The sequence below is a fragment of the Panthera leo genome, chromosome E3 (assembly GCF_018350215.1).
Source record: "Panthera leo isolate Ple1 chromosome E3, P.leo_Ple1_pat1.1, whole genome shotgun sequence".
In the NCBI taxonomy this organism is placed as follows: Eukaryota; Metazoa; Chordata; class Mammalia; order Carnivora; family Felidae; genus Panthera; species Panthera leo.
The window spans coordinates 24,458,922-24,474,569 of NC_056694.1; the positions used below are offsets into that span (position 1 = coordinate 24,458,922).

The following is a 15,648-nucleotide window of genomic DNA, read 5'->3' on the forward strand; positions in this document are numbered from 1 at the left end:
TGACAGTCATGTACAAAGTACTACTAGAACTCATTCTTTTTGTTAACAGCAGCACTTCCTCCCCGCCCCCCAACCCCAGTGACTTATACTTCTCATATATCCTAGGAACCAGTGTCTCATTAGGCAGATTCTGGAGAATAAGTGGAGAGAGGATCCTGGCATCTACAATAATGAAGTACTAATACACGCAGGCTCAGACACAACAAACTTTATCTGGGTTTCTTTTATGTGCCAAATGCTTTTGTGCACACTTTTTTGAAAGCAAATACAGCTTCAGTCTATTCCAGACCAACAAAATGCAGTACTTGTAAACATGATCATCCCCTAGTGCAACATATTTATTCCATGACTGACAATCTTTCTGAATCTATCCATTGAGGAAGAATGAGCCAATTGTTCATCAGATTTACACATCTGTATCCTCCTTAAGCTTATCGTCTCCATGGGTGCCTCTTGAAATAACCCAAACAGATGTGCATGAGGAACCATGCTGAAGATGAACAGCTGTTTCTGTATTATACACACAGTCAATAGTAAATTCCACTTGATGTAAGTCTGGCTATAAAAGTCCAAGGAAGCTTAGCTATTCAGTAGGGTTTCAATCTGAATTGGGACGGCCATTCAAAAATGTCAGCTGCAATGCTGCCAGTTTATATCGTAGAACTTACACATATTCAGACATGTGGCCATGCTGACAGACAAGAGTAAATAAAAGATATGTACATAATAGGGGCTCTTGGGTGGCTCAGTCGGTTAAGCATCGGACTTCGGCTCAGGTCATGATCTCACAGATCATGGGTTTGAGCCCTGCATTGGGCTCTGTGCTGACGGCTCAAAGCCTGGAGCCTGCTTCGGATTCTGTCTCCCTCTTTCTCTGCCCCTCCCCCTCTCATGTTCTATCTCTCTGCCTCTCAAAAATAAAAAAAGTAATAACAATTTTTTTAACCACATAAAAAAAGATATGTACATGCACATAAAAATGTAAAATTTCCTTTTATAATCAACTTTTCCTTACAAATGACCTAGATTTCCCCCCCTTGTTTTAAGTTTCAGAAGGCACTTACCTTGAGAAAAATCATGAAACAGTCCAGACTTTTTCTCGGTATCCTTATTTTCTCTCCACTCCTTAGTCTTGGTCTGCTAAGACTGCCATAACAAAATACCACAGACTGGGTGGTTTAAACAACAGAAATTTATTTTCTTACAGCTCTGAAGACTGGAAGTGCAAGATCAAAGTATTGGAAGGTTTGGTTTTGCCTGAAGCATCTGTCTTTGGCTTGCAGATGACTGTTTTCTTGCTGTGTCCCCACGTGGCCTCTTCTGTGTGTGTGTGTGTGTGCAACCCTGAGTGTCTCTTCTTATAAGGACACCATCCATCTGTGTCCCTTATGACATCATTTAACTTTAATCACCTCTCTAATGGTCTGATCTCCAAATACAGTTATGTTGAGGCATAAAGCTTCAACATACAAATTTTAGGGAGATACGATTCATATTACATCAGGTATCCGGTATTCTATTTCTTTCTTCACTCTCCCTACATGCTGCTCTGCCTCTGTTCCCAGGCAGGAATATTATAAACCCATTTCCATTACTTATAAACATGTAAACATCTGTTGAAGGGTTAAACACATTTAAGTTGGACATGAAGCCTCAGGCCAATGGAAGAACTCAAATCTCTTCCAACAGACAAAGTCGTAGAGCTCAGGACAGAACTGGAGTTGGAATCCCCAGGCTCTAAGGATGAGAAAGTAAGCAGCACGCTTGCGTGACAAGAGATTATAATTTTTAAGTTCAGAGTTGGAAAAGTAAAGAGATTTTCCCTTGTCTGTCATTCATTTAACCCTTTCTATATTCAAAAATATCAAAAAGATAATTGGAGATAAAATTGCATTTTTGTATTCCCAGATCTCTTTGAGTTGGTCACTGGTGGTTTTTTTGGACAGGTACAGAATATTTCTCAGACTACAGTATGGGCCTCTTTCTCAGACTACAGTATGGGCCTCTTTCTTAGGAGCGCATTTCCAAAACCCTAGGAACTATTCCCAGTGGCCTGGCATTGGGCATACAGAGGGTGTTGCCTGGAGGGTTTCCAGTGGGTCACAGCATTGCCCCATTGCTGCAGGTTCACCCTGTGGACCCAATAGTCCATCAGAGGCTGGTGTCAATCAGTTGCCCAGGCTGTTGTAGCACCTGCTTCCTTCCATTTATAGCATTAAGAACTTTCTTCCTGGGACCAAGCTGCATTTGTATACTCTGAAGGTCCTCATCAGAGCAAAGTAACAGAGCTTCTAGATCAATCTGCTCTCTCATGAAAATGGGAAGGAATTCTTCCAGGTGGTGGGACTGCAAAAACACTTCCAGAGGAGTAGCATCAACCACATCTTCCTCCCACTCCACTTCATCCTCATCCCAAGGCAGATCATCTTCATGGTTGTTTTCCACTCCCTCTTTGTTAGCCTCAGCTTCCTCAGCCTCTGCTGCTCCTTGTCTCTGAAGCAATTCACTGTGCATCTGAAATCCCAACACCCTCTTGCTGTCTGAGAGGTCTTCGGGACTTAATATTCTGTTCCTTCTAAAAACAATATTGCCTAGACCTGGACGGTTAAGAATGGACTCGTGCTGCACACCTCTGTCCTCCTTTGCTGAGAACTGGAGCTTCTCTTTGAAGTCCTGGGAGAATGTGTCTTCCTCCTCTTCTCTGAACACTTCCATCACATTCCTCTGCCCACTTCTGCTCTCCTTCCCTACCAGCTCTTCTGTATCTTTGTTCTTCTTGAACTTTATCTTGAAGGTGTCTTTAATGCCCTTAGTTGCTGACCCAAATGTACCAGAAGCAGAAGCATTTGAAAGGGATGACCTGGAGAAAGTAGCCTTGGAAGAAGAAAGAGTCCCAGATTCTTCCTTGCTATAGGTGCGAGCCATCTTATGTTGGTGCTTCTCTTGGAGCCTCTCGCACTCTTTGATCTGCCTCCTGGCATTCTTCTGAGCCTGCTCCTTCAGCCTGGTAACTTTCTTGGGGCTCATGATGTTCTGGGCAGTGGCAGCCTTATCCAGGAGAGCAACACATTCATTCTGCTCTCTGCTAGCAGCAGCATCCAGTGGGGACTGTAAGTTGTTGTCCAGGGCAAAGATGTTGGCACCAAAGTTGACCAGGAATGAAACACAGTGGGTGTGACCATTGGAGGCTGCATAATGCAAGGGAGTATTTCCCCAGATGTCACATCTATTAGGGTCCCCTCTAGAAAAAATATCAAAAATACACATAATTTTTGTTTCTTAGAACATGAGGTCCAAAATAAATAAATAAATAAATAAAAACAAGATGAACAAAATACATGTTAATCCTGCCTTGGCATTGGTTATAACTTGTGAAAGTCTAAACACATAGAGAAATCAACATGGCCAGAAACAGAGAGAGCCCATCTCTACCCTTTGTTTCCTTTTTAGAAGAAAAGCTTGCCAAGAAACATCCCCCTCCCCCAAAAAAAGCCACTTTCATGTCTCATTGTTCCCAATTGGGTCACATGTCTATAGGAAGAGAAATAGAACTACTATAACTTAAGCCAATTAAAATTTTCCCCTGAAGCTAGGGATAAGATTACCCAGTGGCATACTTGTAAATGTTTAACAACTGGCTTACCCAAGAAAAAGATCAAAGCTCTGATTTATGGCATGTGTCAATTTTTGTGTTGTACATACACCCATCATGGCAAAATTCAAGCTACTAATGTGATATTACTGGACACAGTTTGGAAGAGATGTACGGTAACACACTGTTATAAATTATTCCCACCATATATGTAGATATTGCAGATGTGCAAAATCTTAAGAACATAGTTAGGAAGTGATAGTTAGGAAGCACTAAATAATTAGGAAGTGATAAGTTTTGAGTATTTAAAAATATAATTTATTAACTGATAGGTTAAATAACCTTATTTTTAATAATGACTCTGTTTAACAGACTGAAACTTCCTGAAAATTTAGCAATGATCTCTCATGAGCTGGTAAGAGCTCATTCCCACTCTAACAGTGTTACCCCACTGGAATCACATGTAGGAAAATAAAGAACTGAACAGAACTGGGTTCCCACCAGCAAGAAAGAAGAGGAGAATGGATATTGTGTAGGTACCAAACAGTATCTACTATAACCATTATTCATACAAAGGGTAGAACATACCCATTGATTCCCCAACTTACTTCCATGTAATTACAGTGTCATATATGCGATCAGTTCTGCAACGGTTTATGGTGTAATTGGGGGTACTATTAGATGGGATTAAGGCCAGAGACCCCATGCCAGCATAGAAACAGTCATGCGGTAGGTGCTCAGTAAAGATTTGTGGGATGAATTAATGCCTACTGGAATCTTGCCCCAGGGCACAACCCCACTCCCCCTATGAGATTGTGAGTTACTGGCAGTCATGTTGTTTAATATGGCTCTGGCCCCAAGCCCAAGCCATTGATGAGGACTCTGATAATACAGGTACTAAAAGGGATTCTTCCCTCACCCTAGACTACACCCCCAAACCAGGATCCCTCTAAACTTTCCCCCGTCTGGACCCATGGAAGGACAGGAGACAGGTTCCGAGAAGGCCTCTTGATATTCTTGGTGAGTAGGATGTGGAAACAGGAGAGACAATCCATTCACTTGCAAATGCCACATCAATGCCCTGTGACCCTTCCTCTGTTGCTTGCTACTCAAAGTTTGGTCCCTGGATCAGTAGTAGCAGCTGCAGTTGCAGCTGCTAGTTTGCTGGAGATGCGGAATCTTGGACTCCAGCCCAGAATTCCTGAATCAGAATCCGAAGTTTAACAAGATCCCAAGGTGATATGTAAGTTCCCTGCAGATTGAGAAGAGCTACGCTAGTTAACGGAGCCTAACCAATGTCCAGTAATTTGATGAATCGGATTTGTAACTCCTCCATGGAAACCCTTGGTCTCCTCAGGCTTTTCAGTTGTGAAGGTTTATACTTTCAACACCATCACCACCACCCACCATCACCATCTCCTTCTTAAAGAAAGACCAGGATAATTATCAGAGGGGTAAAATAAGGTTCAGAATGGTTAACTGATTTAAGCCTGTTACACAAGCAGCATACTTTGGATCAGGCTTGCCTCCAGGCCTAACAGTCTCCAGCACAATACAGTCTTACGTTAACAGACCTCAAGTTTTTCTACTTTACCAGCTATGAGGCCTCAAGCTTAACTCACTGAGGACTCAGTGTCCTCATCTGAATGAGTGTGAGAATAATTTTCATGGAGTTGCTATGTGAATAAGTTAACATAAAGCCTTAGAAAAGTGCTTGGTCCATAGTGAATACTCAATAAACATTACCTATTATCATTTCCCTTTTCCCTAAACTCATAATCCCTAATTTCATATATTTATTTTTCCCACAGCATTATAATAGCTCTTGTGACTTTTGTTAAATGTTTATTTATTTTGAGAGAGAGAGCACAGGGGAGGGACAGAGGGAGAGAGAGAATCCTAAACGGGCTTTGCATTCAGAGTGGAGCCCGACATGAGGCTTCATCTCGTGACCACGAGCTCATGACCTGAGCCAAAATCAAGAGTCGGACGCTTAACTGACTGAGCCACCCAGGCGCCCTAGCTCTTGCGACATTTTAAACACTTACAGTTGTACTTAATTTGCCCAATATTTATGCCCCATCTCCCTAATGAGATAATATGCCTGAGAGGGCCAAGCCTGTGTCTTTTTGTCCTTTGTATCACATCTCTTAGCAGAAGTCTCAGACTCAACTTAAAGAAACCAAGCAGGTAATTTAAGCAGCTGAATGGAGCCAAGCTTGTTCTTTCAACAAAGTCATAGCTGAGTGTGAACTTCAATGAGAAAGGATAGCTGTCACTCAGCAGCAGCTGACTGCCACCTTGAATAAAAGCAGCCACAATTTGGCCAGGGCTTCCATTTTCCACATAAAGCCAGACATCCAGGATTTCATGTGGAATTTTTTGAATTTCAAACGTTGGCTCCAATTTAAAAGAAAAATACAGTGAAATCCAAATAAAACAGAGTTTTGGACTGGATCCAGCCCATACTCTGGCAGTTGGTAACCTCCTTCTGAGCAGAGAACAGCATGAACAGATGCACATATGGGTGATGTTAAACATGGCATATCTGAGGAACCAGGAGTATATTTCGGTTGACCAGAGTGCATGGAGATGGGGCAAGGGAAATCAGTGCAAAGAGGAAAGTAAGAAAATGAAATTTAATCTAAGGAAAGCAAATATTAAATAAGACCATTCTGTCGGGCTGCTACTTCCAAGAGGTCTGCTCAGTATGCCTGATTTAATTGTTTTAGATCAAAGAAAACCTCTTTCAGTCTTAGTGCAGTTGTGTATCTTAGGGGGGCACAGTGCCTCACCCCCAAAGATGTAGTTTTACATTTTATTTATTTTAACCAAGCACCATATTCAAAAGACTCCTCAAGTACTCTAGACATCAAAGAGGGATTGTAAAAACATCCAAGATGGTACTATAAACATAAACAAAAACATACTGGTTAAATTTGTTTGAAACTATTGGGTTGTATAAGTTAAAAAAGAAATTATTGAGAGGAGTGAGCTATGGTGGGGATGTTCAGGGTCTTAAGGAGTTTAGGTTAAATCTACATGCTTTGGAACTTAAAGGAACTTAAATGATCCTTTCAAGATGGAAGGAAGAACATCAAGAAAACCTTGAGATGACCCCAAAGATATGTCTTGTTCTAAGAAAATTTCAAATGCAAAATTCCAAATTTATAGATGAAACTGTCAGTAAGATGATTTAAAAGTTTCCCGAGTGTATTTAAGTTATTTCCACTTATAAAAATTCTATTTAAAAGCAACTTTCTTGGGTGCCTGGGTGGCTGAGTTGGTTAAGCATCTGACTCTTCATGATCTCACAGTTTGTGAGTTCGAGCCCCAAGTAGGGCTCTGTGCTGACAGCTTGGAGCTTGGAGCCTGCTTCAGATTCTGTGTCTCCCTCTCTCTGCCCCCCACCTGTTCACACTCTGTCTCTCTCAAATAAATAAATATTAAAAAAAAATTTTTTTTTAAAGCATCTGACTCTTAATTTCGGCTCAGGCCATGATCCCACAGTTCTTGAGTTCAAGCCCCGCATCAGGTTCTGTGCTACAGCTCAGAGCCTGGAGTCTACTTTAAATTCTGTGTCTCCCTCTTTTTCTGCCCTTCCCCCAGCTCCCTCTCCGTCTCTCTCTCTTTCTCAAAAATAAAATAAAATAAACGTTAAAAAAAATTTAAAGGCAACTTTCTGGGGCACCAGGGTGGCTCAGTTGGTTAAGCAACCAACTTCAGCTCAGGTCATGATCTCGCAATTTGTGAGTTGAAGACTCGTGACAGGCTCTGTGCTGACAGCTTGGAGCTGGAGCCTGCTTCAGATTCTGTGTCTTCCTCTCCTCTTCATGCTCTGTCTCTCAAAAATAAATAAAAACTTTAAAAAAATGTTTTAAATAAAGCAACTTTCCAAATTTGTGTATAACTTAAAATATTTCCTAATGACAAATTTCATGGAGACCTTATATTTTTTTAATGTTTATTTATTTCTGAGAGAGAGAGACAGAGCATGAGCAGGACAGGGGCAGAGAGAGAGGGAGACACAGAATCCAAAGCAGGCTCCAGGCTCTGTGCCATCAGCACAGAGCCTGACACAGGGCTCGAACTCGTGAACTGTGAGATCATGACCTGAGCCGACGCCAGACGCCCAACTGACTGAGCCACCCAGGCGACCCTCATGGAGTACTTCTAAATTCAATCTTTGTCTTTCAGTCTTTGGTGTCTTTCATACTTCTTGATAGAATCATTACACATACCTGCCCAGATATTCACAAACTGGTCCCCCTCGTTTGATTATCTGAATCCAATATTGATGCTATAGTGTTTGCCTAGGCTAAATTCAGTCTTGGGTTGGTTTCTTTTCCTATTTCTTTTTTCCAAAAGAGAAACTCACTGAAGAGATTTTAAAATAATCCCCATTTTGCTCTTGCTTTTTTGTAGGTCAGTGCATTTGGGCAGTAATTTTTAAAACTGGATTGGTATTATAGTCACTAAATGGGCAACTTGCTTATATTAACTTACTCTGAGCATCTGGTCCACATCATTTTTTCTCTTTTGAAGTTAATTTGTTTTTTGTGAAGCTGTTCTCAGAAAAAAAAATCAGTATTTCAAAAATGTTTTTCTACATAAGAAGGAATATTTGGACTTACTAATAATCAAAGAAATATAAATGAAAACAATGTACTACCATTTTCTTGCCCATCAGATAGGCAAGGATTAAAAAGAACAGTAATACTCAGTTTTGGCAGGAGTATGGGAAAATGAACAATGCTGGAGGAATCATAAAGTAGTTCAAATTTCCTGGCACATTATGTGCCAAAAGCTTTTAAAACATAGTATCCTCTTGAATCAATAACTCTGCCTTTAAGAATTTATCCTAAGGAAATATTAGACCCTTGTGTAAAGATGAGTAAGCAAGGGTGTTCATCCTAACTTGTTAATAACAGTTGAAAGACTGGATTCAAGTTTAAGTGTTATGAACAAGCAACTGATTAAATAAATTATGATGAAACCGTAAAAACAGAATACCATATAGTCATTAAAAACCAGTGACATGCTGGGGCGCCTGGGTGGCTCAGTCGGTTGAGGGTCCGACTTCGGTTCAGGTCATGATCTCACACTCCGTGTGTTCGAGCTGCATGTTGGGCTCTGTGCTGATGGCTCAGAGCCTGGACCCTGCTTCAGATTCTGTGTCTCCCCCCCCCCCTCTGCCCCTCCCCTGCTCATGCTCTGTCTCTCTCTGTCTCAAAAATAAATAAAAACATTAAAAAAAAATTTTAAAAAACAGTGGCATGGGATGCCTGGGTGGCACAGTTAGCTGACTGTCCAACTCTTGATTTCAGCTCAGTTCATGATCCCAGGATCATGGGATCAAGCCCCACATCAGGCTCTGTGCTGAGCCTGCTTTAGATATTCTCTCTCTCTCTCTGTCTGTCTCTTTCTCTCCCTCTCCATCTGCCCCTCTCCTCACTCTTCTAAATCCAATCTCTGTCTTTTAGTCCTTGGTGTCTTTCATACTTCTTGATAGAACCATTACACATATCTGCCCAGGTGTTCACAAACTGGTTCCCCTCATTTGATTAGCTGAATCCAATATTGATGCTATAGTGTTTGCCTGGGCTAAATTCAGGCAAATTCTCTCTCTCTCTCTCTCTAATTAACAAAACAAAACAAAACAAAACAAAAAACCAGTGGTATAGATTTCTACTTCAAAGAGCAAATAAAAAACTGAAAGCAAAAATGATCCATAATCTATTGTTAAATAATTAGAAGCAGGTGTCAGAACAGTTTGTATAATATGACTGCCTTTTTTCAGGGGGAAAAATGTATGTGTATGTACATGTTCTCAAAGGAAAAAGTCTGGAAAGATATAAGCCCAAATGTTAATGACTGTGAAAATCGGTTTGATTTTTCTTTATTAAATTTATCTTTGTAATATGATGTAAAATTTTGCAATAAGTATCCTTGAAGAATCAGGGAGGAAGATAACTTAGGTTAGCAAGTGAAACAAAACAAAAAAAATTCACATACACTTTGAAGGCAAAATGAAATTTTGTATAATTGGAGCCATCTTCCAAGTGTAGGAGAACATATGTAATTATTGCTTTTCATCTTTAAATTTTGAAAAGAAAGGAACACAATTTTTAACAAAGCCAGAGTTTGGGTATTAATAATTACCACATGATCCGCTGTCAGTGATCAATGACTGATTAACTTCTAAATTCAATTTTTAATTTATTTCCCTTTTTAACTCCCTTAAGTATAACTGGCAATTGATCTCTCACAGTTCCTGAAAATTGGCTGTGGTCAATATGGGAGCCTAAGAAAACCTGTACAAGATATTTTTTTCAGCCTATGTACTCCATGGCAACTTAACACAATGGTGGAATATGGGGTCTTACCTTCCTCTTCCTCTACTCACCAAAACATCCAGTCAACTGTAATTGATCCTACACCCAAACTGCCACTCCAATCCATCCCTGTCTCTCCATTGCCATTGCCACTGCCCTAGTCCAGTTCATCTCTCATCTCAACCATTAAAATAGCCCTTGAACATCTTCTGTGACTGCTACACAGTTGCCTGAACAAGTTTTGTAAACACAAATCTACCAGGTGGCTACCCTGCTTAAACCTGACAATGACTTCCCATGCCGTTAGGATAAAGTTCAACTCCCAGAGTTTACAAGGCTCTTGTGATCTGGTCGTTTCTTATAACTTGGCCTCTCCCCATTAAAGCTGCATCCAGCCATACTCAACTTCAGTGCCTAGAATGCAAAGTGCTCTCACTTGGGGGGAAACATTCTTCCTTCCATCTTCTGGCCAGCTTCTTCTCACCTTTTAAGTTACAGCTTCAATGATCCAGAAAGCCTATCCTCACTCTATGGTTTGGGATAGATGCCTGTGTTATTTATGTAGTGCCCTTTCTTTCCCCCCTTTATAACCAATATCATCTATGACTTAACTTATTTAATTTCTGTCTTCCTCTCTCAAATCTGATCACCATGAGGAGAGGAAATGGGTCTCTCTTGTTGACCAGAGCATCCCCAGTGGCCAATAAAATGGCTGGTACATTGCAAATATGTAAAAGTAAATATTTACTGAATTGAAATTGATTCACTTAGCTCCTTTATTAATTTTTTCTTTTTTCCTTTCTTTACTGCCATCGGGTTATAGCTGCCAACACTGCCTAGCCCTTCTGGTAACATGCAGAAGAAAAGAGATAGGTAATTCCTGCATTAGAATTTGGGGGAAGTGTGTATGCATGTGTATATATCTGACAGCTAGAGAGATAAGATAGGCTGAAGGTCCCTTATAAAGCCAACTATTTCATCTAAGAATCATGGCTTGCATTAGGGTTGTGTATTAATAAAAGGCTGTGGATTTTAATGGAATAGATAAAAAAAACAAAAACAACGCATCATTTGTTCCAATCAAAGTTAACAGCTTAAAGTCAAGTAAAACAGTGATTTCTTTTTAAGAGCCAACCATTTAAATTTCATGGAAAAGTTTGTTTGTTTGTTTGTTTTAAAGTAGGCTTCAGACCTAGCATGGAGCCCAATGTGGGGCTTGAATTCATGACCCTGAGATCAAGACCTGACCTGACATCAAGAGTCAGATGCTTAACTGACTGAGCCACTTAGGTGCCCTTATGTAAAAGATTTTTAAAGACACAAAATTAAAATATCCTCCCCCCCCATCCCCCTGCCCCGAGCAGATAACAAAGCCTTAGAGTTCAGGATCTTTCTATGTGTGGCTCATAAGGGATGAGCCATCCCCATGGTACCAGTTCTTAATGTGAAAAGAGCATCTCTAGGCAGTTTTCTCTTTTTCTCTAAAAAGACAATTATTTAGACAATCCATAAAGAACAAAGTATTTTCACTGACTTCCCTGTCTCTTGCTGCTGTCTGTAAACTCCTACCATAAACACTGTTTCTAGTAGAAACCATCAGGTTGAACTTACCCTCTGCTGCAGATTATTTCTAGGGCTTCCAAATTCCCATGGTAAGCTGCCAGGAGTGTGGGAGTCATGCCATCTTCATCAGAAAGATTCAGATCTCTCTTGGTAGCCTCTTTCAAAAGTTCTAAGTAGCTATCACTAGCAGCTTGGTGGTAGCGAGTGGACATTTTTCCTGCCCACCTAAGCCCAGCCAGATATTGCTCTCCAGGCAGATCAGGTTGTTGGTGAAGTAGCCTTCCTGCAAAGCTGGTTAATCAGTAACAAGGAAGAGTGTCGCCTCAGGACAAAGGTCATTCCAGCCTCCTCCATGGAAGGCAGCCAGAAAGGTTCACAGCACTGAACTTGGACCTTTCCTTTCTGGCATGGCCATGACCTGGAATAGTAAGGAATGCGGGGTTTGTCTTGAGTGTTTTAAGCCACATTTAATTTTTTCTGTCCATTAGCATGTCTTGAATGTAGTATTGGTCATCTAGGCACAGAATGTATAAAATAATTTCCAAACAATTCAGAACTAGTCTAGTTCACTGGGGAGGTCTATTTTAGAAACTATTTTATTGAGGTATAATTTATACACTATGAAATTCACCCCTTTTAAGTGTGTAATTCAATGATAGTAAATTTACACAGTGGTTCAAGCATCACCACAATCCAATTTTAGAACATATCTATCACCCTCAAAATATCCCTCATACTCATTTGTAGTTAATCCCCATTTCCCCTCCCAATCCCAGGAAACTACTAATCTGCTTTCTGTCTCTATAGATTTGCTTTTTAAGGGCATTTAATATAAATGGAATCATAAAATATACAGTCTTTGTGTTTAGGGGTTTTTTTTAGCTTCACATAATTTTCTGAGGTACATTCATTTTTCAGTATATAACAGTACTTCCTTTGTATTGCTGAATAATATTCTACTATAGAAATATACCAATTGTTCATGATTCATCCAATAGCTGATGGACATTTAGATTGTTTCTCTTTTTTGTTTTTATGAATAATGCTTCTAAGAACATTCACACGCAAGTCTGTGTGGACATATATCTTTATGTCTCTTGGGTTTATAGCAAAGAGTGGAATGGCTGGGTTACATGATGATTTATATTTAACTTTTTCAGAAATTGCCAGTGTTTTTCCAAAGTCACTGTACTGTTATACATTTCTACCAGCAACGATTGGTGATAATTTCTCCATATCTTTACAGCCTTTGTTGCCTTTTTGCTTATAGCCATCCTTAGCGGATGTGAAGTGGTATCATTATGGTTCTAATTTTCATTTCCTAATGATTAATGATGTTGAGCACGTTTTCATGTGCTTATTAGCCATTCTTACATCTTATCTTTATTAAATTGTTTGCCCATTTTTCTCACTGGGTTATTATCTTATTATTGAGTTATAAGAGTTCTTTATATATATTGAACAAAAATCCTTTATCATATCTATTTTGAACTGAATGAAAATGAAGACACAACATCTCAGAATTTTAAAACAGAGCTTGGCCCAAATGTCCATCAACTGATGAATGGATTAAGAAGATGTGGTATCTATGAGGTGCCTGGGTGGCTCAGTTGGTTAAGTGTCTGACTTCGGCTCAGGTCATGATCTCACCGTCCATGAGTTCGAGCCCCATGTCAGGCTCTGAGCTGACAGCTTAGAGCCTGGAGCCTGCTTTGGATTTTGTGTCCCCTCCCTCTCTCTCTGCTCCTCACCTACTCACACTCTGTCTCTCTCTCAAAAATAATAAACATTAAAAAAAAAAGATGTTATATATATATATATATATATATATACACACACACACACACACACACACACACAGTGGAATACTACTAAGCAATGAAAAAGAATGATATCTTGCCATTTGCAACAGTGTGGATGGAACTGGAGGGTATTATGCTAAGTGAAATAAGTCAGTCAAAGAAAAACAGATATCACATGATTTCACTCATATGTGGAATTTGAGAAACCTAACAGATGATCATAGGGGAAAGGAAGGAAAAATAAGATAAAAACAGAGAGTAAGGCAAACCATAAGAGACTCTTAAATAAAGAGAATAATCTGAGAGTTGATGGGGGTCAGGGGTGGGGAAAATGGGTGATGGGCATTAAGGATAGGACTGGTTGGGATGAGCCCTGGGTGTTATATGTAAGTGATGAATCACTGGATTTTACTCCAAGACTACACTGTATGTTAACTTGAGAATAAATAAAATAAAAATAAAAAATGTAAAAAATAAATAAAACAGAGCTTGGGGGAGAAATTAGCAGTTTTTAATGCCTGTATTAAAAAAAGAGAAATATCTCAAATCAATAACTTACTTCCACCTTAAGGAAAGGAGGAAAACATGGAAAAATTAGTGCAAATAAAGAACACAATGTAAGACCAAAAACATGGTCCAAATATCTCTGTAAAACAAATAGGTTTAAATGGACAAAATTCACCAGTTGGAAGACCCAGCTATATCTTATTCACAACAGACACAGCTAAAATATAAAATTGCAGAAAGATTGAAAGCAAAAAATGGAAAAGTTTTATCAAGAAAATACTGACAAAAAATGGTATATCTATATTTATATCAGACAAAATATAGTTTAAGCCAAAAAATTACTAGGGATAAAGAGAGATGATGAAAGGAACAATTCATCAACAAAATATAATAGTCCTAAGCTTGTGTGTACCTAATAACATAGCCCCCAAATAGAGAAAACAAAAAACAATAGAACTGGAACAGAAAGAGCAAATCCACAATCACAGTAGGAGATTTTAATTAACTCTCTTAATATTATATATATAATGATAATGTTAATTCACCCTCTGTATATCATACACACACACACACACACACACACACACACACACACACATTAGGTTAAAGATTAGTAAAAATATAAAATATTTGAACACAATTAAAAGCTTGACTTAACAATCCTATGTATAACTCTATACTCAATAGAAAAAGCATGTTCTTTTCAAGTACACAGAAATATTTATAAAAATTGCCCACCTAGAATGCAAATTGGTGCAGCCACTCTGGAAAACAGTGCAGAGGTTCCTCAAAAAATTAAAAATAGACCTACCTAATGACCCAGCAATAGCACTGCTAGGAATTTACCCAAGGGATACAGGACTACTGATGCATAGGGGCACTTGTAACCCAATGTTTATAGCAGCACTCTCAACAATAGCCAAATTGTGGAAAGAGCCTAAATGTCCATCAACTGATGAATGGATAAAGAAATTGTGGTTTATATACACAATGGAGTACTACGTGGCAATGAGAAAGAATGAAATATGGCCCTTTGTAGCAACATGGATGGAACTGGAGAGTGTGATGCTAAGTGAAATAAGCCATACAGAGAAAGACAGATACCATATGGTTTCACTCTTATGTGGATCCTGAGAAACTTAACAGAAACCCATGGGGGAGGGGAAGGAAAAAAAAAAGAGAGAGATTAGAGTGGAAGAGAGCCAAAGCTCTCTTTGAGCCAAAGCATAAGAGACTCTTAAAAAGTGAGAACAAACTGAGGGTTGATGGAGGGATGGGAGGGAGGGGAGGGTGGGTGATGGGTATTGAGGAGGGCACATTTTGGGATGAGCACTGGGTGTTGTATGGAAACCAATTTGACAATAAACTTCATATATGGAAAAAAAAATTGCCCACCTAATAAAACCAGTGCAGGCCTCAATAAGTATCAAATGATAGATTTCATGCAAACCATGTCCTGTGAAGACACAGCAATAAAATTAGAACCCCTCACCCGATACAACTGATAAACTGTATAGATATTCTCTTGAAGTATATATTTTACATAGTTTTTATCATCAAATACATACATTTTTGCATTGTCTTTTCCTCTCTTTAATCCACCATAACTATTTCCCATATTGTTACAAAACCTTTAATATGTTTGGATAATAGTCCATGGAATTGAGGTGAGGAAGATCTATTTTCAAAGTCTATAACTCTTTATTCGTCTTATCTCTTTTTGTCTAAGCCTTTATTCCAAGATAAATTATCTGTCAACTTTGAGAAAGCTTTCATCTGCAAGTTTCTCACGATAATTAGCTCCAAGAGTCAATGTTTGTTCCTTTTTCTGGTTTCTATGAGAACCAGT

General features: G+C 39.2%; 1 protein-coding gene across 2 annotated transcripts; it reads right to left on the bottom strand.

The window, feature by feature from the left end:
- Positions 1 to 1,098: 1,098 nt before the first annotated feature.
- On the bottom strand, positions 1,099 to 15,394 carry ANKS4B (ankyrin repeat and sterile alpha motif domain containing 4B). 2 transcript variants are annotated; one of them, XM_042921127.1, is made up of 3 exons: positions 15,195 to 15,394; positions 11,539 to 11,908; positions 1,099 to 3,241 (listed from the first exon to the last, which is right to left on the bottom strand). In XM_042921127.1, the coding sequence occupies exons 2-3, from the start codon at positions 11,700 to 11,702 to the stop codon at positions 2,152 to 2,154; spliced, it is 1,254 nt and encodes a 417-aa protein (XP_042777061.1). In that variant the 5' UTR covers positions 11,703 to 11,908; positions 15,195 to 15,394; the 3' UTR covers positions 1,099 to 2,151. The 2 variants fall into 2 exon arrangements, with proteins under 2 accessions (XP_042777061.1, XP_042777059.1); XM_042921125.1 differs by lacking the exon at positions 15,195 to 15,394 and having other exon boundaries at positions 11,539 to 12,215.
- Between the last annotated feature and the right edge of the window lie 254 nt (positions 15,395 to 15,648).

Excerpts from the sequence above, each read along its gene's own strand:
- ANKS4B (XM_042921127.1), bottom strand. The coding sequence starts at position 11,702 with ATGTCCACTCGCTACCACCAAGCTGCTAGTGATAGCTACTTAGAACTT. Across the intron at positions 3,242-11,538 it reads GAAATAATCTGCAGCAGAGG|AGGGGACCCTAATAGATGTG; the intron begins GTAAGTTCAACC and ends TATTTTTTCTAG.